This window comes from Labrus bergylta, chromosome 19, assembly GCF_963930695.1.
Source record: "Labrus bergylta chromosome 19, fLabBer1.1, whole genome shotgun sequence".
In the NCBI taxonomy this organism is placed as follows: Eukaryota; Metazoa; Chordata; class Actinopteri; order Labriformes; family Labridae; genus Labrus; species Labrus bergylta.
This window is the reverse complement of record NC_089213.1, coordinates 4813515-4839651: the sequence shown is the minus strand read 5'-3', so window position 1 is coordinate 4839651 and position 26137 is coordinate 4813515. Positions and strand designations below refer to the sequence as shown.

The 26137-nt window shown below is 41.7% G+C and overlaps 2 protein-coding genes across 3 annotated transcripts in view; both read left to right on the top strand.

Moving 5' to 3' along the window:
* The first annotated feature begins 5399 nt into the window (after positions 1-5399).
* Positions 5400-17244, top strand: eif3eb (eukaryotic translation initiation factor 3, subunit E, b). The gene is made up of 13 exons (XM_020652408.3): positions 5400-5515; positions 6219-6336; positions 8299-8416; positions 9857-9899; positions 11143-11247; positions 11339-11464; positions 11573-11697; positions 11980-12106; positions 12203-12304; positions 14839-14948; positions 15247-15349; positions 15570-15704; positions 16892-17244. The coding sequence occupies exons 1-13, from the start codon at positions 5426-5428 to the stop codon at positions 16928-16930; spliced, it is 1341 nt and encodes a 446-aa protein (XP_020508064.1). The 5' UTR covers positions 5400-5425; the 3' UTR covers positions 16931-17244.
* Positions 17245-18217: 973 nt separating this feature from the next.
* The window catches only part of pleca (plectin a), a 110035-nt gene continuing 102115 nt past the window's right edge, over positions 18218-26137 (top strand). For both annotated transcript variants that reach the window (XM_065947854.1, XM_065947853.1), the window contains exons 1-3: positions 18218-18480; positions 19166-19203; positions 23255-23425. In XM_065947854.1, the coding sequence (XP_065803926.1) occupies positions 18321-18480; positions 19166-19203; positions 23255-23425 (369 nt within the window). In that variant the 5' untranslated portion in view covers positions 18218-18320. The remainder of the gene's footprint in view (positions 18481-19165; positions 19204-23254; positions 23426-26137) is intronic.

Genomic DNA, 26137 nt, shown 5'->3' with positions numbered 1-26137 from the left:
AATAATGTCCACTTGGACACAGATCGAACTGAATGCCAACCTCTGATATTGCTTCTGTATTTGTATAACTTAATAATGTATTAAAGTCAGATAAGTAGAATTTACATGTCTTACATTTTAGCCTGTAAACTGTTGACTGTGTTAGTGATGAAGGCTCATATACACTTGAATTCTGAGGAATCCATCACTCATTTATGATTATATGATTTGCTGCATGTGAGATGTATGTAGACAGCTTTTAGTTTAAAAAATGCTTCATTTAAAGAGCTTATTGAAAATGTTTGCAAATACAAAAAGTGCAGTAGACGTGACTTTTTCTGCAGCCTTGAACTATTATCCAAAATAAATACGATTAAAAGAGTGGAACATCCTCATATTAACTTACTCAAGACGTCTCTTTGTTCAGCTTTGCCGACGCTGGCGGAGGGGAAAGTGCAGACAGGCCAAAACTCAGATGATGTCAGCCTGTTCAAATTCTTTGGAGTGGCTAAGAGCCCCGATGCATTTTGGGTACAGAGCGATCAAAAATCGAGTATGGAGGCTGAGTGACATTTAAGATGCATCATTTAAATTCTTGTTTGCAGTATGGTCTGGCTTTGCGTCCTCCTCAGACTCATATCATAAGTGCTGTGCGTGGATGGCAGCAGACGGACGCTCCGTGAGGATCAAAGCTTGATCCTAATGCACCTTTTGAATCAGATGATGGACAGCATCTAATATATAGTGAGCTCGATCTGCAGTGTGGAGAATTATTTATTTATTTTCTCCTTTATTGGACCTAAATCATGTGCAATTTAAAGCTATTGCTGCACACTATTATTGGTTCTAAGGTCAGCTTTCAGACATGCTCATTTTATTCCATCTAGGTTGTCTCTCCAGCCTGTTTTTCTAGAAAAAAAAAATCTGAAATTGGAGGGAAATAACAGCATACACACGGTTTGTCCTGGTATAGTTGCTTAAAATATAGGGCTAGCGCCGTTTTTAATGACGAGGCTCAAGCGGCATTCAGCTTTTTGTCTTTGGTGTCAGTTTTTTTTGCAGGATTGGGCAGTTTGAGAAAAAATGCCTTCTGCCTGTTGCCTGGTGACTGCAGCGCTGCCAACACACCTAAAACAAGCCACAAGCATTATCTACCAGCTCTGAAGTAAACATCACCCAGTAGACTCGTGTAAGCCGGGAAACTGGAGTGAAAGTGCATGTAGAAGAAGTGTGTGTGTGTGTGTGTGTGTGTGTGTGTGTGTGTGGGGGGGGGGGGGGGGGGGGGGGGGGGGGAGAAGTCTCCAGGACAGGATGCTGTTTTTCCTGCTGTCTTATTTCCACTGCTTTAATGTCACGGAGGCATAGAAATTCATTCCCTTTGACATTTGTGATCCTCGGTGGCTCCAGAGAGCAGCGGTACACAGCATACCACCTGGACACACTATCACAAGAAGGCAATGAATCTGAATTATCATCAAAGGGAGGATATTACATGCAGTTCTTTTTTTTTAAGATAATGCCTTTTCTTTGTCCACAATTAATCAGTTTCATTTGCTCTTATGTCTTTATTAAATCCTTGGCTTCTCCTCAAAAGCGCTGCACATCCAGCTGGCTCTTGTTCTCATAAAAAGAAGTGGCAGTGGAAGGCAGCCAGGCGTCTCTCTCTCCGGGATGTGTGTGTCTGTGTGTGTGTGTGTGTGTGTGTGTGTGTGTGTGTGTGTGTGTGTGTGTGTGTGTGTGTGTGTGTGTGTGTGTGTGTGTGTGTTTATATCTGTGTGTGTGTGTGTGTGTGTGTGTGTGTGTGTGTGTGTGTGTGTGTGTGTGTGTGTGTGTGTGTGTGTGTGTGTGTGTGTGTTTATATCTGTGTGTGTGTGTGTGTGTGTGTGTGAGTGTGTGTGTGTGTGTGTCATGGCCTCGAGGATGGACAGAGAGAGAGAAAAAGAGAGTGCAGAAAGAAGGAGGTTGTGGATATGTGCCAGCAAAAATGACATTTCTTAAACTGATGTGTGTGCGTGTGCATATGTGTGTGTGTGCGTGTGTGTGTGTGTAAGGCACGAGTAAGGTCCCTCATGGAGATTTCATGTGGGGATTCATTGCCTAGCTATTCAAAACCTGATGAAAATGGCTACGCTCGACTGCAGCCTTTGAGTAAGCAGAGAGAGGTGCAAAGTGATGAGAGTGCAGTTTTGAAAAAGTTACAATATGCAGACTTTTTTTTTTGAGTTACTACCCCTTTTTAAATCTCAAAGCGACGACAATCTTGCACCGCTTGCCATTGAGCAGCAGTATCAGGGAGAGTGTGTATCACTTTTCTCTTGCACTACATATCAAAGTATATCTTGGTCTTTGATTCTTGAACTTAAGGATGATTAGAGGCAGGTTATTACACCAACATCATGTGCTTTCTTCTGCTCTCTTTTGTGTGTTGACTGGTTTGGCACGTTATCATTGGAGCTGACATTTCATGTTTCACAAAAAAAACAAAAACAATTGCTCTTCTCACTCTGGCGACTCATAAAGGAAGGCAATTAAAGGAAGGGTTGGTAATTTCCTCCAGATCCACTTTTTCAGATTTTGGTTGAAATTGTCTTCAGGTCCTGACAGAAATTAATAACTCATGTTCTCTGAAAAAGGAACAAAGAAAATCAGTCATCTGTAGCAGTTTGTAAGCCTGTAAAAACTTGTCTGCCACGAGGTTCCAATCTGATGAACCAATCAGGCGCCTCCCTGTCTCCCTGCTCGTTCTCCACTCCTTGTGTGCACTAGCCCGCACTCACAAGCGCGTTACCGATGACAGAGTTTATGTCTTATGGCTGAGGTCCGCTTCTGGACCAGTGACGCTCGTGCATGTAAGTGAGGGGGCGTGGCTTTTGAGGGAGCACAGAGGGGAGGGGGTGGTTGCAGACGGAGCACTGAAGGAATGCTACTATCAAAATAATGCTAGTTTTTGAAAATTACCAACCCTGCCTTTCAGTCTTTTCCCCATCAAGTTCCAACTCTGATAACTCAGGTCTATGATTGCACTCTCATTTGTGTTGCACTTGAAGATGTATCAGCTTTGCTTGTGGCACAGCTCTCTGGATTATCATTAAACCTTCATTTAAGCCTTGAACATCTCCTATCTCTCCCTTGCGTTTGGTTTCCCAGCGGCCACAGTGACTTAAAGGTATTCGATCATTCCTCCTCATTTGCTCGTTAAAAAAATTAGACTCAGGACACATCCAAGACTGCATCTGTAAACAAAATAGATCTTTCTCTGTGACTATTGACTTTGTGATCAGAGCTAGTTCCAACTGGTGCCATCCCTTGCAGGCTGAGGAGGAGTGCTTTCGCTTCCTCACAGAGCTCCATCTCACATCTCTGATCACACTCCCATGCTGTGGTCACAGATGCTACCTGTCCAAGCAGTCCCACGTCCGACCTCAAGGAGGTCAATAAAACAGCAGACTCTCATTTATCTTGGTCACGTGTCCACAGAGTCCACTTCTGTCCATATGTCTGAACGAGAATATTTTGAGTCTTTAATTTAAACGCCATTTCTGGAGCTTGGATGTGACATGCCTCTCTGAACAAAGAAATAATAACAACCCGACAAATGCTTCCTGATGTATTCTCAGCCTGTGGTTAATGTTTGCCTGTATGCCAAGACAAAAATATTTTGTGCGTCACGTTTCCAGTGAGGAGCTATAGCTACAGGGATCAAAAATCTAAATCTGTATAACGTTTACAATCCACAGTTTGAGCTCTCATATCAATCACAAATTCATTGGGCTGAAGCGAAATGACATTTTCAGAGCAATTTAGATTTCGTACTTTGATGTCGGGCTACTTTTTTCCAAAATAGTTACTCAATCAAAGAATAAAAATTCCACTTAATGGGCTGGGTCAGAAGACATTTAAATACTGTTTCTGTCTTGTCCTGTCTTGTCTTGTCCTGTCCTGTCTTGTCTTGTCTTGTCCTGTCTTGTCCTGTCCTGTCTTGTCTTGTCTTGTCTTGTCTTGTCTTGTCTTGTCCTGTCCTGTCTTGTCTTGTCTTGTCCTGTCTCGATTTGCCCTGTCCTTTCCTGTCTTGTCCTGTCTTGTCTTGTCTTGTCTTGTCCTGTCCTGTCCTGTCCTGTCCTGTCTTGTCTTGTCTTGTCTTGTCTTGTCCTGTCTTGTCCTGTCTTGTCTTGTCTTGTCTTGCCCTGTTTTGTCTTGTCTTGTCTTGTCCTGTCTCGATTTGCCCTGTCCTTTCCTGTCCTGTCCTGTCCTGTCCTGTCTTGTCTTGTCTTGTCTTGCCCTGTCCTGTCCTGTCCTGTCCTGTCTTGTCTTGTCTTGTCTTGTCTTGTCTTGTCTTGTCTTGTCCTGTCTTGTCTTGTCTTGTCTTGTCTTGTCTTGTCCTGTCTTGTCCTGTCTTGTCTTGTCCTGTCTCGATTTGCCCTGTCCTTTCCTGTCTTGTCTTGTCTTGTCTTGTCTTGTCTTGTCCTGTCTTGTCCTGTCCTGTCTTGTCTTGTCTTGTCTTGTCCTGTCTTGTCTTGTCTTGTCTTGTCCTGTCTCGATTTGCCCTGTCCTTTCCTTTCCTGTCCTGTCCTGTCCTGTCCTGTCTTGTCTTGTCTTGTCTTGTCTTGTCTTGTCCTGTCTTGCCTTGTCTTGTCTTGTCTTGTCTTGTCCTGTCTTGCCTTGTCTTGTCTTGTCCTGTCTTGTCTTGTCTTGTCTTGCCCTGACTTGTCTTGTCCTGTCTTGTCTTGTCCTGTCTTGTCTTGCCCTGTCCTGTCCTGTCCTGTCCTGTCCTGTCCTGTCCTGTCCTGTCTTGCCCTGTCCTGTCCTGTCTTGTCCTGTCTTGTCTTGTCTTGTCTTGTCTTGTCTTGTCTTGTCCTGTCTTGCCTTGTCTTGTCTTGTCCTGTCTTGTCTTGTCTTGTCTTGCCCTGACTTGTCTTGTCCTGTCTTGTCTTGTCCTGTCTTGTCTTGCCCTGTCCTGTCCTGTCCTGTCCTGTCCTGTCCTGTCCTGTCTTGCCCTGTCCTGTCCTGTCTTGTCTTGTCTTGTCCTGTCTTGTCCTGTCTTGTCTTGTCTTGTCTTGCCCTGCTTTGTCCTGTCCTGTCCTGTCCTGTCCACAATGTCATAACTTTTCATTCTGATGACAATGGCATGCTCACTTTTCAGTCTCACAGCATCTTGCATGTTGATGATAAGTGATATTTTTCTTAATGTGTGAAATTATGTTGGACAGTCATTCTGAAAACTTGGAAAAACTAGTTTCAAGTTTTTCCAAAGCAGCTGTGTCAAACTTTACATCAGTGACCTCTGAGCACCAGACACAGACTCGTTATGTTCTCAAGAAGATTAATTGTCTAAAATTGAAGATGTTAAAGCATTACAAAGGATGGCCTGAGAGAGGCAGCAATGTGCACCAATGTATCTACACTGCCGGAAACACATCAGAAGAAGAAGAAGAAGAAGCCAGCAAAGATGGCAGACTACGATTTGACAACCAAAATAGCACATTTTCTGGACCGGCATTTGGTTTTCCCTCTTTTGGAATTCTTGTCAGTGAAAGGAGTACGTGAAATCTTGTACTATATTACTTCTCGCTGTGATATTCATGTTTATTTTTGGGCATTTATATCGTAAAACACGGTTGTTTCTTGCACCGATTGGACTCAGATGACTAGCAGGCCAACTTCGCAGTCATGTCAGAGAAGCTCGTCAGCTGGCAGGAAACCTTGAATTTATTTATATTTATTTATATTTATTTATATTTATTTATATTTTCTCTCATTTCTATTATGTTAGAAGTTAGTCATAGTCTACTTATGTCAACGCTTATCATGAATAAAGACGTATTTAGGGCATTGATAACTACCTTGTTGTTGTTGTTGTTGTTGTTGTTGTTGTTGTTGTTGTTGTTGTTGTATTAGTATTTAGTTACTACAGTGATAAGAGATGCATTCATGCCTTGGTTACACCTGGGCAGATGTTATTGAACTTTCTTAGTCTGTCACATTTGTAAAATGCGTTACAAATTAAATGTATTATTATTATTATTATTATTATTTATTAGTACATTTGACTGTGTTGTTAACGTGGTAATAATAATAATAATAATAATAAATTATTAAAACGAACCCTTTTCTAAATACTCAAAGACACTTTGACAGGAAACAACAACAACAAAAAAAACAAAGCAAAAACAAAAAAAAACAAAGCAAAAACAAAAAAAAACAAAGCAAAAACTATTTAATCTTTCTTTGATTCTCGACAGATCTACAATGAGAAGGAACTTCTTCAGGGGAAGCTGGACCTGCTCAGTGAGACCAACATGGTGGACTTCGCCATGGATGTGTACAAGAACCTGTACGCCGACAAGGAAATCCCACATTGTAAGAGAGAAGCACTCAGTTTAATGTGTTGTTATGCATTGCTTTATAAAGTATCTGTTCAGCATTGAAGATGGTAAATATAATAAGCAAGTAAACAGGGACTCAGTCATGTATTTTAATAATAATAATAATAATAATAATAATAATAATAATAATAACTTTATTTCTATAGCACCTTTTAAAAACAAAGTGCTTTGACAAACAGCAAAATCAAGAACTAACCAAACTAAACCAAACACAGAAGAACATAAACAACAGCAAGAACATAACAAATGCAAACTACTAAAAATAATTAAATATAATTAAACAGAAAAGAACCCAAAGTGCACGATACCCAACAGACATATATAACCCGACCATCACAAGAACCATCATAAGAACCATTATAAGAACCATCATGAGAACCCAGGCAACACACTTGCTGTGTTAACAAATATATGCAAAATAGAAAAACCTTCACACATCCATTTTAGAAGACAGGTGCGTAGGATTTTATTTTATTTTATTTAACCTTTATTTAACCAGATAAATAACCCATTGAGATCAGGATCTCTTTCACAAGGGTGACCTGGCCAAGAAGGCAGCAGCACACGTCATAAAAAGCATTACATGATAAAGAGACAGTTTACAAACAATAAGTTAGGAGAGAACAACGATTTACAATATGCAAATTGATTTACAGATAAAGTGCAGAATCTTGATCACTGATTACAATTCAGAAACACGGGCACTGTCCAATTGTCTCGCATATTTTATCTTTTAAGATTGAGCCAAAGGCTTCAAGCGAAATGAGAGCCGCCATTTTCAATTCATTTTAGAGAAAGTTCCATGCGGTTGGAGCAGCAAAACTAAATGCTATTTTCCCGAGCTCCGTGCGGACACGAGGCACAGACAGTTTAAAGACATCACAGGAACACAAGGCATAGTGGCTTCTGGTTCTTTGAAGGTATGAACATAAGTAAGAAGGCACCAAACCAAGAAGAGCTTTATAAATAAGCTTCAGCCAGTGTATATGCCTGCGCACGTTCAAAGATGGCCAATCTGAGTTAGTGTACAGCTCACAGTGATGAGTGAAGCGTCTACAACCATTCAAAAGTCTCAACGCACAGCGATACACGGTGTCCAATGACTGTAAACATTTGGCCAAGCCGCCCATAAACATATAGGAGAGCAATATGTCCATCAAAAAGTTAAAAGTAAACTCCTGCTCTCTGTTTAACTTGCAAGCAAACATGTATTAGCAACGTTTCAGTCTGCTGCCTTCAGCAGGAAATCCTTTAAGTAATGTTTACATAGGCACCATTTCCCAAATCCGATCCAAACCATTCTGATTGGAGATTAAGACTTCAGTGTTTACATGGATGCTGAATATAGTGATCGGGATTAAGACATGCATCAAACATTTAGTCAGAATATAACCATTTTGAAACGATTTTATCTGCCTGACATAGCAGCAAAAGAAGCTGTTCCTTCATGCTAACTGTGATAATGGAGGTATGTGTTTCTTTCAATTGGCATGTGTTGTAAGCAAACCCAGCTGTCCGTGCACGTTTTAAGATTGTGCTCCTCCACTCTGCGCCCTCGCTGTGCAACAGAGATCTCATTCTCGTCCTACTTTGCATCAGTCTCTAATTCTGTGTAGAAAACTCAGGAGTATATAATTGAATAATAAAACATGCGTAGTTGAAGAGAGAGGCGAACATGCACAGTAGGAATAGTTCTACCCGAACCATAGACACTATGGGATCAAGCGTCATGAACCTCTTATTTCCTCCGTACCTCTGAGCTACACACCAATAAATTGTTGTCATAAAACCTTTTTCTTTAGGTGTTTATTAATTTTAACCTTTTAAATGAATGTTTAGTTATTGAGGTCAGCTGCTTTTCTGAATGTCTGTATGTAGGCGTCAACAACCCTCATGTAATCACATTCTGTTAATATGAGGACCTCTGATGTTTCAGCTCTGAGGGAGAAGAGAACTTCGGTTGTGGCCCAACTGAAGCAGCTCCAGTCAGAGACGGAGCCAATCGTCAAGATGTTTGAGGATCCCGAGACCACCCGACAAATGCAGTCCACGAGGTCAGAACAAAGAAATGTAAAAAACAATTAAAAAATCATCACTGTCAAATACTTGGTTTAGTGTACGCTCACTGTGGCACTAGTGGGGCAACTGACAACACGGTTCGGATCAGATCACAGATTTTTATCATGGATCGAAACGATTTTTTCAGATGGGCATAAAAAAGTCATAGTCAAATTTATTTATAAAGCACATTTAAAAACAGCTACAGCTGACCAAAGTGCTGTACAAAGCATTTAAAAAAAAAAGAAAAAACAAATTCAGATCACATTGTCCACAAGAGAGAAAAAAATATATATATAATAATAATAATATATATATATATATATATATATATATATATATATATATATATATATATAAAAAAAAAAAAAAGAAAGCAACAAAGGAACCTGAAAGAAAAGGTCTATTTAGGACCAGGGGACTCAAATGCTAAAATATAAAAGTATGTCTTGAGACAGGACTTAAAAGAGTCAACAGAGGGTGCAGACCTGATTGAATGAGGGAGGCTGTTCCACAGTTTAGGGGCTTTTACTGAAAAGGCCCTATCTCCCTTTAGCTTGAGCCGATAGAGATATTTAAAAGATATCATGAAGATATTTATGATATCACTTTTCTTCTCCTCAGCTGACACGACTCAAACTTTGCATTTTAACATCAATACAGCTCAAAATGAGTCTCCTGGATTGTGTTACATCTTGATTTTATTCTTGGCTACACATTGTTGCAATTCCAGTAATAATGACACAAGCAGTCAGATAAAGCTGAACTCCTTTTATTTATTTAGAAAGTGTTTTTTTTTAATGTGAGTACAACAGATTGTTATATAAAACAACTTTACAAACAAAACAAAGAACTCTTTCCATGAACTTCGCTTTAATCTACAGAAATCTCTTTGTTGTAATCTTTTTTTCTTGTATGAGCTTTGTCGATGTTGAACATGTAACACACACGCACACACACCCTTCATTTAGCAGATGTGTGTGCATTACGTTACTAACATTAGCTACTGGTTGTTGTCACACGCAGCCACCAGCTGATCCCTGCATGATAAACACAAACACATGAGAAGAAACGGAGAAACGTCAAAGCAGCGTTTGAAACAAAGTCACCATACACTTTGATATATCAACACTTTACGACCCGTTTCTGTGTGAAAATTTTGAAAAACTTCAGTGAACATAAATGTTAGAAGACTGAAATGTATTGTCTTCCTATTCATACAGAGGGTCTCCTTCTTTTCACTGAGACTCTGCAGGGATTTAGTGGCAGAACATTTATTTTACACCATGTTTCATGTGTGGCCCAAACCGTGGGGGATGATCCCTCTCACCACTGTATAGGACTAACAGTACTGCAGTACTTGAGAGAATATGTCTGCTGACTAATGATGGCTCGTCTTCAGATTATTGATCTGGTTTTTTTGTTTTTTTCATCAGAGATGGGAGGATGCTGTTCGACTATCTGTCGGAGAAACACAATGTAAGTTTTGAGTGGTTTAATGGTGTCTACACATCATTTTCTTATTGTTCAAAAAGTGCACCGCAATTTCATATTTAGAGGAAGATGTGGTTTCCATAACAACAGGCTGCCACTGTTAGCCACCAGGGCTGTTATCGAAATCATCCAATCATCCAACAACACCCACCAAAGTGCCCACTATTCCCCCCACTGATCAAAGTATCTCCTCGTAGTGTTTATGAATGTCATTTCTGTTTGAATGTCTGAGTTTATAATGTGCGGATTATTTGCTTTTGTTTTGATGCATCTGTTCATAAAAGATTGTTCACATCGTTTTGCATTGATCTGAGAGGAGGATAGTGTCGGTGTGGAAAAAAGAGACGGGCTTTGTTCTGTCTTAAAAGGTGAAAGCTGTGGCAAGAAAGTGTCTCTTTCCTTAATGATCCGCATTCTGTCAGCCTCAAAGCTTCAATTAGCTTTCTAAGGCAGAGGTGCTCGCTTCTTGAAAAACAGTGGACTGCTTGTGTGACTGTATCCAGGTTTATGCACGCTTTAAAGCCAAATTCATTTCAATGTATTCTGTTGTGATTTATCTAATGAGCTTTTACCAGATTCATTAGAGGTAAGAAATTAAAGGTCAAACTAAACCCCTGTATGACTGTATGGTTTTATTCAGTTTGTAGATGATCACTATTATGTAATTTAAAGGGGACATATTATGAAAAATCCACTTGTACAGTGTTTCTGAACATATATTTGGATAACCTGAGTGTCTACTGACCCACAAAATGTGAAATAAACCCATCCAGTCCTTTGTTTGAGGTCTGCATAAGTCTTACAACACAGAGAAAAATGCTCTGTTTCAAATGTGCTCTCCTTGTGATGTCACAGTGGGATTCTGGTAAAAAAAAACAAAATCCCCTCCCCTGGTATCTCCATCCGTGGACTCCACCCCCAGCCTAGAGCAAAACTTTTGCGCAGGTCCGCCATTTTTATTCTCGCTACAGAGGAGTGATGTCTACCGGGAAAACTCAGAGGGGGGCTCATTGCATTTAAAGAGACACACACACCAAAACGGAGCGTTCTGAGAGAGCTGGTTTATTCAGGGTCACAAACCTCCTCTGGTGCTTGATTCATGTTATATTTTGACCAAAGCACAGCACAGATGTTTCATTAAGACCACAGGGGGACTGTTTGAAAAGGTGGAAGAGGGAGGGATAACATGTCCTCTTTAAGTTTATACATCGTGTTTCTTATTTCTCAGTTTCGTCAGGAATACCTGGACACTCTGTACAGGTACGCCAAATTCCAGTACGAGTGCGGTAACTACTCTGGGGCTGCAGAGTACCTCTACTTCTTCCGCGTCCTGGTAAGAAAAACCTTAAAACAGTCAAACATTCTCATGAATCACAGAAGAGAGGGCCGTCTTCCTTACATCAAGAACTTGTCGCTCTGCTCAGGTTCCCTCCACAGACAGGAACGCCTTGAGCTCTCTGTGGGGGAAGCTGGCCTCTGAGATCCTCATGCAGAACTGGGAGGCAGCCATGGAGGATCTGACTCGACTGAGAGAGACTATTGATAACAATGTAAGTGAAGAAGGTTTTTCGAAACAGTTACAGGACTGTGAGCTCTTTGAAGAAATGTCCAAAACCAAGATCACTGACTGATTTTGTAACTTTTTCCCGCCCCTTCAGTCTGTGAGCTCTCCTCTCCAGTCGCTCCAGCAGAGGACCTGGCTCATCCACTGGTCCCTCTTTGTGTTCTTCAACCATCCAAAAGGCAGAGACAACATCATCGAGCTCTTCCTCTATCAGCCTCAGTGAGTCTCTGTCTGGGTTTTTCAACAGATCAAAGAACTTTTTGCCTGCTGGCGCTTCATCCAGCGCTCATATTGAATACTGAATAGAGTCCTCATTAGTTTGAAGGTCGTCCTGCTGTTGTATTGCTAATGACATTTTCCGAACATGAATGTTTTTTTTTTTAAACTTGGTGTGTTAACAAATGTCTAACAAAAGTTATTTTTTAAAGTAAAATAGCCGAGTGAATTTTCGATTGTTGCGTCGGCATCCGCTGACGGCTGTGTGCTGCCCGTGTTTTTCAGGTACCTAAATGCCATTCAGACGATGTGCCCACACATGCTGCGGTACCTCACAACCGCAGTCATCACCAACAAAGACGTGCGGAAGCGCAGGCAAGTGCTCAAGGACTTGGTGAAGGTCATTCAACAGGTAAGGTCACTGAATGTTGGCAGAATGAATTTGATCTAATCAGTCTCCGGGATTCAGTCACACATGAATGACTCTGTGTGTGTCTCTCCACTGCAGGAGTCGTACACATACAAGGACCCGATCACAGAGTTTGTGGAGTGTCTGTACGTGAACTTCGACTTCGACAGCGCCCAGAAGAAGCTGAGGGAGTGCGAGGCGGTACGGTTTAGCTTCCTCAAGTTTCTTCTCCTGCTTGACAGCGTGTGTTTGTCACGCTGCTCAAACCTAAATCTCCCCCATTAAAGTGAGCCGTCTCCTGGGACTGAGGGCTAATATGAAGCTTCTCTTAGTTATGGTGCTCTGATCTCCTGAGTCCCTCTCTTTTAACTTTGCTGCTATTCAGCCCCAGCAAATCCATGTCTGGCCTGATTTGCTGGCTTTAACTTTTTATTCAGTTTGATTTTCCAAAGCGGAACAGCTGTCAGATTCGGAGCTCTGTCGCCTCCTCTTTAGAAACCCTTGACTGCGGGTTTTGTAGCTGTGTTCGGGGACCACTTTGCGCGTTCGTTGAGCACTCTCATCAATTGGCTTTTTTTCTCCCCTCTTGTATAAATTATGCAGTGATTGCAAAAGCCTCAACTATCCCGTCAGATACGGAGTGTGAGCACAATGACAGCAGAGAGAAGAGGGTTCATGAAGTCACTCTGTTGTCTTTTATTCTGCTGACTTTGAATGCTCAGGGGAAATAAGAATCACATGTTTTTGTTGAATCTTCCCTCTAGAGATCATTTCTCCTCTTAATTGCTGTAAAAACATCCTCTCAGGATGATTTGTTTTGCTCTTATATATTAATGAGATCTTCTCTTGTGGGAAGTGAACTTTTTGATTGATGTGAGATGTCAGATATGGACCTTTGAGATTCCTCCGTCATGAGATGAAAAAGTACTGATTGCATTTCTAAACGGAGTATTTACAGAGTTAGTGTTCACCACACCACAGCAAAGTGCTCGTTGGATAATTGGATTTCTTACATAATGACACCCACTTGTGAAATAATGGTGCCACATCTTCTTTCAAAACTCCAGACATTAATATATTCATACATTTTAAGCTCTTCCCGAGACTTGAGGTGGCCAAACATCCCATTTGATGGTCGCTTTAAAACCACAGATAGAGACGTTGAAATATAATCTCCTGCCGAAGAACACTCTGCGAGGCTCAAGTTTAGGTGACTGCTTCATTATGCAGTCATGTTCAGCGACTGGCAAGTTCCATGTTTCTGTAGCACGAGCTTGGCGATAAAGATGGAGGAATGTTGTGTGGCAATAAATTCTAGGTGACTCATTTTGAAGGCCGTCACACTCAAAAAATTAAATTCAATCTAACCGACAAGTTTAAAGTTAAGAAAACTTTAAGAAAACATTCAAAGTTGAAAATGCTCTGCAGGTAAACGATGTAATTTGGTTTGCGGAGTGTGGCTAACGTTAGCAGTGCTAGCATCACCGGCCTTCAGTTCTTCTTGCAGGTTAACGTTAACATGCCTCTCCTATATGTGGTTAGTTACGCATTGCTTCGGTTAATTTGCTATTTTAATATGACAAAGCCTGCATACATTTTAATCTCAGTCTTCTTGATCTAAATACTCCCAGACGTGCGGCTCTTATGAGATGCTATCTGTTCACTTTGCTTGTTTGCATCCAGGTAGTAGAGCCAGCAGAGGACGGCCGTTAGCCGGAGCTCCAGCCAGTCTATAGCTGCGTTTCCACCAAGCGGCCCGGTTCGGTTCTGTTTGGTACCATTCCCATTGGCGTTTCCATTGTCAAAAGTTGGGAATGTTACCAAAATAACTGATCCGTACCGTCCTACTTTTTTGGTACCCTTCTGTTAGGGTGCCAAAGGTATCGATCCGACCCTAAAGTGTCCCTTTGTTACTGTGTCTTGAACGTTTAACTTAATTAATAGCAGGGCTACACTGTGTTGGGCTGCTATGATGTCACATTATTACAGAGCTGACACAGCTATCTCCATCTGGTTTACACTCCGCTTACCAAATAAGGGTGAGGTCTGCTGTGGAAACACAAGCAAGATCAGGGTTTATCTTATCGAACTGTACTGAACCAATCCGGACTGCTTGGTGGAAACTGTTTTGGCTACCGCCCCGACTGGTGGGCAGTTGTGTTACAGCTTGGTTATAATATATGAGGGTTAGGGTTAGTGATGGTAACTGGTAATTCTGGTGCCGACTAGCAAGGGTGCAAATAAATCTTGGGGTTTTTAAATTCATTATTGTGTTAAAGAGGCTGTAACTCCAGCTGCAGGGCTTTCTTATAAACTCTGTTCAATGTGAGCGTGCAGAGTTTGGAGCAGGACATTTTAATGTATGTGGGTTTCAAAACTTCAGCAAGTGAAATTTTTTCCAGAACACAATCATTTCCAGCACGTTATTTGTGGTTGTTGTGTGGTGTTATTATGTAACGTAGTGAACTTAAAGTATACATTTCATGCCAGTTGAACATGTTGAGGGTCTGAAATTATAGCCACAACTCTCATGTGGAAACATAGCCCTGTTATTTCATCACTTGTGTTTTTAAAAGAATCGCATATAGTGGAAAATGTGCTGACAGAGAGGCTAGAACAACTTGAGGAACATGTTGTCCTTTTTTCCTGTTCTCTTCCTTATGTGAATGTTTCTTACTGTACGTGTATAAAGTGAGCCATGCTCAAATGTTCACACTCTTTTTTCCCCCCTTCAGGTTCTTGTGAATGATTTCTTCTTGGTCGCCTGCCTCGAGGATTTCATTGAGAACGCTCGTCTCTTCATCTTCGAGACCTTTTGTCGGATTCATCAGTGTATCAGCATCAGGTACGAGCCTTTTTTGAAGTTGTCAAGGTTGTTAGGAACAGAGTGTGCAGCGCTGTACAACACGAGAGAAAAATAAATGATGAAAGAATCTTTCAACTTGTGAAGTCGGATGATTGATTTCCGCAGTCATTTGACTTCCCAGCGCTCTCAAATCTTTAGATGTTATTCACGTTCCTTCAGATTTTTAAGTATATCTCAGTCAAGTGTTAAAAAAGGGAACTTTAAGACTTTGATTTGCCATCCAAAAGGATATATTCTTCACTAAAACGCCCCCTCCTCCTTCACTCTCTCCACTCAGCATGCTGGCAGACAAGCTCAACATGACGCCTGAGGAGGCGGAGAGGTGGATCGTCAACCTCATCCGTAACGCCAGACTGGATGCCAAGATCGACTCCAAGCTGGTGAGGCTCCACACTCACTCATCCAGCTCCAGTCAGACGAGCTTCAAATCACTTAGAATGCATAAACATCCCTGACAAGACCATGAATATACCTGTCTGTTTATTTTTCTCTTGTAAGACTGAAAACATCCAATGATTGAATTTTTTTTTAGTGTTTTTTGGGATTCTGTAATACTTTATAAAGTCTGTTTTTTATTCAGTTTTTGTGGATTAATTTCAGGGTCATGTGGTGATGGGAAACAACGCAGTTTCTCCGTACCAGCAAGTTATCGAGAAGACCAAGAGTCTGTCCTTCCGGAGCCAAATGTTGGCAATGAACATTGAAAAGAAAGTGGCTCACAGCAACAGGAATGAGGTATTTACTGTCCCAATATAACCAACTTAGTTGAAGACATTTTTTTATTTTTTTTACGCTAGAATTCTAAGACTGCAAAGACCTAGTGGCGACGAAGGCCGCCTGTGGCACATCTTGGCCAAAAAGTTGCACTAGAACACACCGCAAAGACTACAGCCGATGGCCAACCACCACGTATGCAACCAACAGATGTGAGAGAGGAAATAACTCTCCATGCCAGCAGGGGGTGGTAGACCGTTGTTATGATAGATGAAGACCATTTTCACACCGCTGTCGGTCACCACTCGTATTATAGGTAGTTTACTAATGGAGAATAATGTCTGATAAGAAGTTGAAAATGGCGCTGCCGTTGTTAGTTCTTGGTCTTTTAGTGGAAAAAGAAAAGAAGAGGGGGAGGCGACAAATAAGGAGAAACCGCATTAATGGGTGAAAGCATGAATACTACAGCAGCATGCTCAAGAGGCTTTCCTGAACCTGTGTCAGCCAATCAGAGAGATTCTTCTCACTGACCGCTGACGCTGATTCAACATGTCGAATCAGCTAAAAAAAGGCAGATGGGTAACGACAGAGCCAAAAACTAGGGCGACTACCGCTCACCGATGGTCAAACTAGGACCGATGGCCGAAAATCTCCTTGGTGTGTCAGGCTTCCCCCCCCACCCCTCGCTGGTCTGCGTTCACTTTCGTAACATCGTTCCGTAGCAGAGTACACTTTGATACAGCAGGTGGCAGTATGCACATCGTCGGTTTACAAATCTGCCAAAAAGCAGAAAGATGAAGTAGCAACCATGGAAACCACTCGCTGTCTTTGTCAGTACTGTAATTTTTATTTGTTATTTTTGAGACGCCAACAACGATCCTCCTCCTACCTCCACATGTACCGTACAGCTCAGAGGATGAAACAAAAAGACAGGAGCCGTTTAGAAGGGCACACAGCAGCTCTTCAGCATCGTGTCCAGTGGTTTGTCCCCCCAGCGTGGAACGGATGTGACGTTTTCCAGGCGTTCCCCTTGACGCCGTCTCTATCTACAGCCTTACTTTTAGTCCTGTCAATCACTCACAGCAGGAGAAGCTGACTGGTGTTTCATACTGAGGGTTTCTAATTTTAGAACAAATCTCTGGAAGCGTTTTGAGCTTTTTAGTGCAACACCTTTTCAAATGTTTTTTCTTTGTGCTCTCTTCTTTCAGACTCCCAACTGGGCCGCTCAAGACTCCGGATTCTACTGAAAAGCAAATCAGCAACAAGACGAGATTGCACATGACTCCATTATTTTAGACTCTTTATCTATTTATTTATGAATTTATTTATTTAATCTAATATAATTATTTAACTAACAGCTAGACATAAAGTATCCAAGGGCGAGCAGCCGGCTTTAACTCTGCATTACTCGAGTATTATTTGTATGAAGTGGACTATTTCATCTCCATCAGAACATTTATGTCATCAGGTGTTACTTTGATTCTGAGGTGACTGTGAAAGAAATTATACAACCAAAAATATCATGACTCAGTATTAAACATTGTTTCCTTCACAAGACAAATGTGTGTCTCCTGTTGATGTTCATATTTGACCACTAGATGGCACAGTTGACTCATTTTTGTTGCAACATTTCACATCCGTCTCAGCCTGGACGTTTCCTTCAGCGTCTTAACCTTTAATGTTTGCAGTGTTTGAGCAATGTAAACGTTGGTGTACATTAACACATAAGAGGGGAAAGAGACACACAGCATGCAACCAGCCTGGACAAAAGAGACGTGCGTACTTTGATGTCGGGGGAATGATGTTTCTATGGCGATCAAATGGATGGAAAATCCTGCCATGACAAACTCACAAGACATAACTCATGCCTCAGTCCCACTTTGAGGAGGCCCCTGTCTGCTTGTCTGTTACAGTAGGTCATTCAGTAAATCTTTAACCACACCTGTGTTTTTAATATTGACTGTATAAAGTCTGCAACTCTGTCTGCAAATATTTGACTTGTGTAATATTGCAGTTGGACCAGTCTTCAGTACACACTAATGCATTGTTACTGTAGCGTGCAGCCATTGGTGACATTTAAAAAAAAAAAAAAAAATCTTTGTCACTCTGCTAATGACTGTGAAGAAATGACAGGCATTCACTGTTATGTGTTATCAGACATCTCTGCCTCTGTTATTACCCCGGATAACTGCTGTCAGGTGTTCAGGGAAAGAGGGGAAAGTGCCCCAGGTGTTTGTTTTCTTTCTTTCTGGTCTTACAGCTGTCTGGTCCATGTCAGGAATCCTTCTGATGTTCAGCCTGGGAGGGGCTGACGGGTGTACTAGCCACTCCTCAAAAAGTGTTCTCCCTCTGTGCACACACACTCACACTTTTCCACGAGCCAGTAAAACACACCACACACACACACACACACACAGGCAGGCAGAGAGACACATGCTTTTTACACACACACTGAGAGCTGACGTGGGCTGAGGTCTGAGCCGGGCTGCTTCTGGAACAGCTGGTATCCATCTGTGGGTTGCCGTTGCTCCTTCTTCCTGCCGCTGTAGAGAGGACGCAAACCGGCTCCACTGCAGCCCATTCACGCTGCAGCCTCACTCTCTGGGAAGCAAGACTTGACGAGAAAAGCATTTCAGCATGGATATCCTGACAGTCTGGGCCATCACAAACCCGGCTGCGGCCAGGCTCCTCTGGGTCCTTCTCCTGGTCCTGGCCACGCTTCTGGTCTGGCTCTTCTTCTTCTGCTGTTACAGCTGGAACCAGAGCTCCTCGCCCTCCCTGGAGAGATACCTGGCAGGTAGGTGGGCCCTCACACACCCCCTCTCTCTGTGGACGTCTGGAGGCCTCTGATAGGCTTACAAACACGTTACTGCTGCTTAAAGATTGAACTTGAAGTCTGAGTCGGTTTCACTAAAAAAGAACACTATTTTTTTCCCCCCCAAAGTCCGGTAATTGTAAGTCGTTTCCTTTCCAAGTCTGAAGTTTTCCACATTTTCCAGAGACTGCCAGGCCAGCTCGTGTTGGCTCTGACTCTCATTCTGTGGTCTGAGCTGTTCTGATTACCGTTTAGTCGTCCTTCAAGCCATGTGAGAGGATACAATGGCTCGTTTATTCTCAATAGAACAATAAAAACATGTTTATTTTTGGACTTGCACAGGCATACCTTTCCTCTAATAAAGAATGCAAAACTACACTTTAGTGTCATACCACACTCTGGAAAAGTGAGCCTAATCATATGATATAAAGCTGACAATGTGACAGCATGGGTTTGCAGCGTCATGGCAACCGAATGTCAAAGCAATAACACGTGGTCACAACAGGACCAAAGATCAGGACTGCTCTCTCTCTGTCATCTTCATATTTTACAGCAACGTAACCTTAACTTGTTTCTATAAGCAGTTGGAGTTCTGATTGTTTCTTGTGATTTTTAGGGTTATTTTATTTATTCTAACATCATATTTCATTGGTTTCTTTCCGTACAGTGATGGCAAAGCAGTCCAAATCCAAAGCTCCGACTCAGGTGAGAAAGTGTTTTCACTTTGTTGCAAAAAAAAAAAAGGCATCTTCTCCATTCGCACATCAAAATGTCTCTCTTCATTCCTTACATTTCTGCTCTACCTTGATGAACTTCTTTAAGTGCAGGCTGTTATCTGCATTCCAGCTTGTATTACCAGCTTCAGACTTTAGAGGTCCTCAGTTCACTTTCAATGTAAGGTACAGAATGTGCTGTCATGAAACCAGTCCTCAGTTGAGAGGAACACACGTTATTTACTTCACTGAAAATATTTTACAAGAACATAAAGCTCAAAGACATGATTAGATTAAATTCATATTAAAGGTACAGGACAGGTACATAGGAATCTTTGGTGCATTTCTCCCCAGAGTCAGCTTGACCAAAAAAGTAAAAATAGAAGCGCAACATAAAGATAAGAGCGTAAAAAAATAATTACATTGTAATTCAAAGCTCTGCACAAGAAATATAAACTGCACTTTACACTCTTTTGAACACACATTTTCTGAAAAGTGGAGCAGGCAAAAGACAGAGAGGATGGACTTTTCTCATCATTGGGGGGTTTGTAAACAGACTAGGGTCACATGTTAGTGTTAGAAAAACATGGTAAAGTGTATTTGACATAATATGTGACCTTTAAAGACTCTGTGTGTCTGTGAGGTTTTATTCCATACTACATGGAGGGACCTCAGTTAGCTAAATGCTAACATGTTTATGCTTACTGGGTGTAATGTTTGCAGTGTTCATCTTATTAGTTTTGGTTAGCGATCCAACATTTGCATAAAAGTACAGATGACTCTGCTGTGGATGTCAGTTTTGGAGGTAAAGACAAAATAATGGAGCACAATCTCACTGTGCCAAGGCCTTTCTGTGATCCTGATCCGGGTTTCCTTCAAAGCAACATTACATTGTTTTAAATTCTGCAACACTGTCGACAAAGCAGCTTCACTTACAACATGTCCTCCTCAGTGGAAGGAAAGGTAAGGTACACTCTTGACTTTGTGATAGTGCTACATCAGAATCAGAATCTGAAGCGTTTAATGAATCCCCGGGGAAAAGTGGGATGTAAAGGAATTACAAAAGATATTCCAGTTAAACCTGAGAGAGGAATGAAGGCCAGAGCCAGGTTTCATGGCAATCCAGTCCATGGTGAGACATTTCTCTAGACCCACCACTAACTCCTCCAAATTACTGAGATTTCTTAACAAATCAGAGATTTATTTAATGAAAGGAAAGTGGAGGTTTGGACCACAACGGTCCAAAACAAGATAGGATAAAAAAATACAGAATGAAACAAGCATGTTTTAAAAAGCTCTCCATAAACTGTTTGACAGAACTTTATTTTCCAGGCACAGATTCGTGACCCACTTTTGGGTCCCGACCCACCAGTTGAGTACCACCGCTCTAGACAACCTAAAATGTAAACATCACAGGGGTGCAAGAGCAAAAGACAAGAGGTCATCAAAATCATGATTCAACATCTGGAAGCTTTGAATGTGTATCCAAAACTTGTGTCCATATGTCCAGTAGCTGTTTGATTATTCAGGCTGGACCCCAACCTCTTTCCCTGGAGCCCCCTCTACTTCTATCTAAAGAATCTGAGCCCCACAAGAAAAGGGATACATTACTGTCAAAATTAACATAATTTCTAGTCTACCTTAATACTTTGGAGTGAGATAAAAAAAATAAAGAGCAGACACCTGGAGGTCTTTGGGCTCATGGCTGAAAGATTTTGGGACTTCATGTCGCTGACTTCTGCAGCCCGGCGGTGATTCATCGCGCAGTATATCCTGTTTTTATAATTGATGGCCTGACTCAGCAATAAGGGGAAGTAATGCATTCAATTTTTCCAGTGTTAGCAGCCGTGTTTCTTTATGAATAGAAGAGGAACTGGCATTTGATGAAGCACAAAACAAAGATCATTGTTCTTATTTTAGAGTCATTTGAAACCTCTACACACTCTGCTGCCATGCCACATTCTCGCATGTACCTCCGTTAATGTGGTGTAAAAGTCATACAATATGCAACATGCATGTTATATATATTTAGCTGAAGCCCCTTCATGCTCTTTTAGATTCCTTCTCCGAGGTTTGTTTATATCCTTCATTTATAATCTATGTTCTGTAATATTACCACCGAGCAGCTGCAGCTTTATCACGCGCCAATTCCATTACTAAGTATACTGAGAGTGGGCTCATGTTGTACAGAGCGATGTGTAACTGTGCAGAGCTCACTGAGGGTGTTTTGGCACAGTCACTATGAGTGGAGAAGCACTGTGCAGCCATTGTGTGTGTGGTAAGTTTGAGAGGCTCTCTGAAAGGACTCCAAGCATGAAGCCCTTTGTCTGAGTGTCGCTAACACGGCAACAAAGGTTCAGTTCTTCCTGTAGCAGCACAGACAAAGAGACATGTGAGGTCTCTGTTTCTGTGAGTGCATCTGTTCTTCTGACAGACATAATGCAGTGATCAGAAGTTACTCAGCTGTCAGCCAGCGTGTACATCTTAAAGAGTAGGAATAAGATGCTCTTCAGAGGTTTAAAACATGTAGATACTCAAGTGCAAAGAGGACAAAACGTGATAAGTTTACTCTTAGTGAAAACACAGCAGCTGAACCGTTTTAAATGATGGATTTTGTAAATGGGTACAAGATTTCCTCGCAGATTATAGCCCCTCTGTACATCGGGCGTGCGTCATAACTAATAGGCTGTCTGGTGCCCCATGGCTTAATTATCTCCCAACTAGTCAAGATTGGTATCAGGACCACATGAGACACTTTAACATTTATTCCCCCAAACACAAATATAAAATAAATAAATAAGAGAGATGTAACTTCTCTGTTTTTTTTTTTAATTTATGTTTAGGCTTTTTGCCTCATAATTTAGATGGGATAGTGGGTAAATGGTAAATGGAGTTGAGCTTGTAGATTTATTTTCTAGTCTTCTGACTACTCAAAGCACTTTTACACTGCAGGTCACACCTACACATTCACACACTGATGGTAGAGGCTGCTGTGTAGTGAGAACATCAAAAGTAACTAATCTCGTTCATACACATTCATAGGCTGCAGCAGGAGCAATCCGGGGTTAAATGTTTTGCCCAAGGACACATCGGACATGTTGTTGCTTGGTAGAGTCGTCAAAACCCCGACCTTTCGACCTAACTGAGCCACAGCTGGATAGAGAGAGAGAGAGAGAGAGAGAGAGTGGGGAATGACGTCCATGAACGTTCCCTCCTGAGCTGTGTGGGCTGCTGGTTCAGAGGTTACAACAGAGCTGAGAGGGGGAGGGGGGGGCTTACATTTCTGCTCCTTCATGCTGTTCTATATGCAAATGATTTCATCATGAGTGCTGGTGATTTGCATGTTCAGCTTTCTTCACTATGCAAATGTCACTCATGCATTCAAGATATTACAACTCAGAAGTGTTGATTATGATAGGACGATGCTCTGTGCATCCTCACTGACAGCTCTTAAAGCCGACTGAGAGGTGATTCTCAACACGTCCGCTCAGTTAAAGCAACAGTTATTATGTCAGTTAAGCGCTTAACAAACTTAACTTTCAAATATGCCTCAGTACTCGAGAGCAAGTAAACTCATTTGATTCGGCTCTATTCCTCGTCAGGGAATTTAGGCAGCAAAAAAAAACAGAAGCCCGTTTGTTCACCTGACACATTTAATCATAATTATCAGCCTCTGAATAAGGAAGCCTTTGTGCAGCTCAGGCAGTGCATGCCAGATATTAAGAGCTGCTGTTTTCCAGTGTTGAAATCTTTAATTGGAAGGTGGACATTCCTCAAAGGAAACTTTAAAAAGGGGGTTAAGTTTGGAAATGAAACCAGGCCTGGTTCCAGTTCAAAAGGTGGATATTATGTTTGTGTTATTTTCCTCTGAAGCTGTATTCTTGGCAGAGAGGGAAAGCCTCTTAAACGTCATGATGTAGGTAAAGTTCACCGCTGAACCTTCACAACTCAAACTCTGCAGCCACTTATATCTGCTACATTTTGGACATAACGATCATGTTAATAATAAGGTAAACGTAATCAAACACATCATATGATTTCAGAGGAAGAAGAAGGCCAAAGAGAAGCCGGCCGCTCCTGTCCCGACAGAGGAAGTCGTGGTGAAGGATTCTGCGGCCCTCGGCCAGGAGCCAGCGTGTCCGGCAGTGAGGAAAAGGAAGAGACGACCTCTTAAAGTCAGGCTGGAAACGGTGACTGAGGAGAGATCACAGAAGGTGAGGAACATTTCTCCTGTGTGTCATCGAAGGCCTCATTTCCTGACATTTCCACTACCATTTATTTCCACTCTGGTGGGTTTAATGAGTCTCTTTTTAAAATCTCTTTGACATTGCAGATATTTAGAAGTGTTTTCTTGTGATTTGGCTTTCAGCTGTTTGTCCACTGGATATCGATGGCTGGCTAAGAGCTTATCACGCCTAAAATAGTTTTAGTTCATGCTGATTTTTACAGTTAAACTCACTTAATTGTGATAAACATTCTTGAGTGTTGGCCTGAAGACAAACAACTGATTGTTTGAGGTTTCGTAACATTGATGTTCAGTATACATAAGGCGTGTTTATCTTACCTGAATTACTGCTAAAGGTATATTAAAGAGGACATATTAAAACCCTTTTCCACCTTTCCAAACAGTCCCCCTGTGGTCTTAATGAAACATCTGTGCTGTACTTTGGTCAAAATATAACATGAATCAAGCACCAGAGGAGGTTTGTGACCCTGTATAAACCAGCTCTCTCAGAACGCTCTGTTTTGGTGTGTGTGTCTCTTTAAATACAATGAGCCCCGCCCACCCTAGAACAAAAGTTTTGTTCTAGGGTGGGGGTGGAGTCCATGGTTGGAGATAACAGGGGAGGGGAGGGTTTATTTATTTATTTTTTACCAGAATCCCACTGTGACATCACAAGGGGAGCAAATTTGAAACGGAGAATTTTTCTCTGTGTTGTAAGACTTATGCAGACCACAAACGAAGAACTGGATGGATTTATTTCTCATTTTGTGTGTCTGTAGACACTCAGGTTACCCAAATAAATGTTCAAAAACACTGAAGAAGTGGATTTTTCATAACGTCCCCTTCAATACTATAGTATTCACACACTGAATACAGTAACAGTTCTAATATACAGTACAAACTTTATGATAATAACCTCTAAGCTGATCTGAAGCCTCCTCCACTCCTCTCTGACTTCATGAAGCACACGGGTGATCAGGTTTGACCTTCCCCCACAATAAGAACAAAGCTGGCACAGGCACTGGCATTCGAGCCCGATGGCACGCATCATGTCGAGAACCAGGCTTCCCATGCTCATTGATTCATTCTGCAAGTGGGAGACTAATCATGTAGAAGGGCCACACAAGCAAGCAAGTCCATCATTCATGCTGTTGTGATTATGTAATGGCTCAGCACGACACTTTTTAATTCATCTCGGTACAACTTGGCCCCGTTTGGAGAGAACGGGGAACTCTGTAAACACAACACTGAATAAAGAACTTGTAAGTCTAATCGAGACTAAATGGGGACACATTTTCTGATTAATATGGGTTCATTTGCATTTTTAGGAAATCAAAGTGCAAAGTGCAGACAGAGTGCAGCTTTCAGACACAAACACAAACTGTTGCAGAGCAGATCAAGCTAGCAAACACATACTGTATGCAGCAGATATCCTCTTCTCTTATTAAGTGTCCAATATCAAATAATTCTACATTACAGTATGTTGCATAAATTATTGTATTTTAATATATATGGTAATCACTACAATCGACAAAGTCTGTCGGGACTTGGGTTTGGAACCGGAGGGTTGCACGGTTCAAGTCCTGGTGCGGACAACAACATGGACGTTGGTCTGGTAGCTGGAGGGGTGCAAGGTCACTTCCGGTGTACGGCCGAGGTACCCTTGAGGCATCGAACCCCCAACAGCTCTGGCACGCTCCCTGTGTAGCAGCCTCACTCTGACACCTCTCCACTAATGCATGTCCACAGCTCCTGTTTGTGCATGTGTGTATTTCGGGGGCCCATGTGTGTGAGAATCATTTCTCACCAGAATTTCCCTCAGGGATTAATAAAGTACTGTATGTCCATTTTTTTACATTTTAAAATGAAATTGAATCAGGTAGCAGCTGACAAGTCAAGACTATTTGGTCAAAATTTTCAAATTATCTTCAAAATAAATCAGCAAAGTATTGTGACATTAGCTTAGTTAGCTAGTCAAGGTGCAGCTGTTGAGGTTGCTAGGAGACGGGAGCGGTTCTTAGTTAAAAGGTAAAGGGCGGGGACTGCTCCGCATGGGTCCTTTGTAGGTCATGTCCTTCCAAGGGTGCTACCTTCTTTTATACATCTGGATTATTAAAGACAAGGTTAAACTCATTCCCAGAGCCTCCAACCACACAAAATGTCTTTTTTTCAATAGATGGAGTAGCTCAATTGACTTTTAAATTGTTGTAACCATAATTTAAAGTGTCATGATAATGTTAATTTAGAGCTTGGGTTGAACAGGAACACCAGATATTTCCAAGTTGCACACATGGGGGTTCAAAATGACACATCCTTTTTAGAACCAGTGTAATCCCAGTTTAATGTAAACTATCACAGCAGCCCATCTGTTTCCACATGCCACACACACACATGCTGAGCTCAGCAGAAATGCCTCCGAGCAGTGTCCTTAAGGTGTGAAGTTGAAGGAGAGAGTAGGCGATCAGGGCATCAGATGGTGTCTCAACAACATGATTTACACTTTCATTTTTCAAACGGGTCTAATACTCAACCTGAGCTCACCGTTATTCTATACAGTCTGCATACCGACATACATTTCCCGGATATAAAACTCAGAACAGATGGCTTAAAGTATGTGGAGTATCTCCCTGTCTCTCCACTCGATCTGATCTGAGCTCAGTTTTCACATGCGCACCGAGCCTGCAGTCGGAGCCCTGCTCTC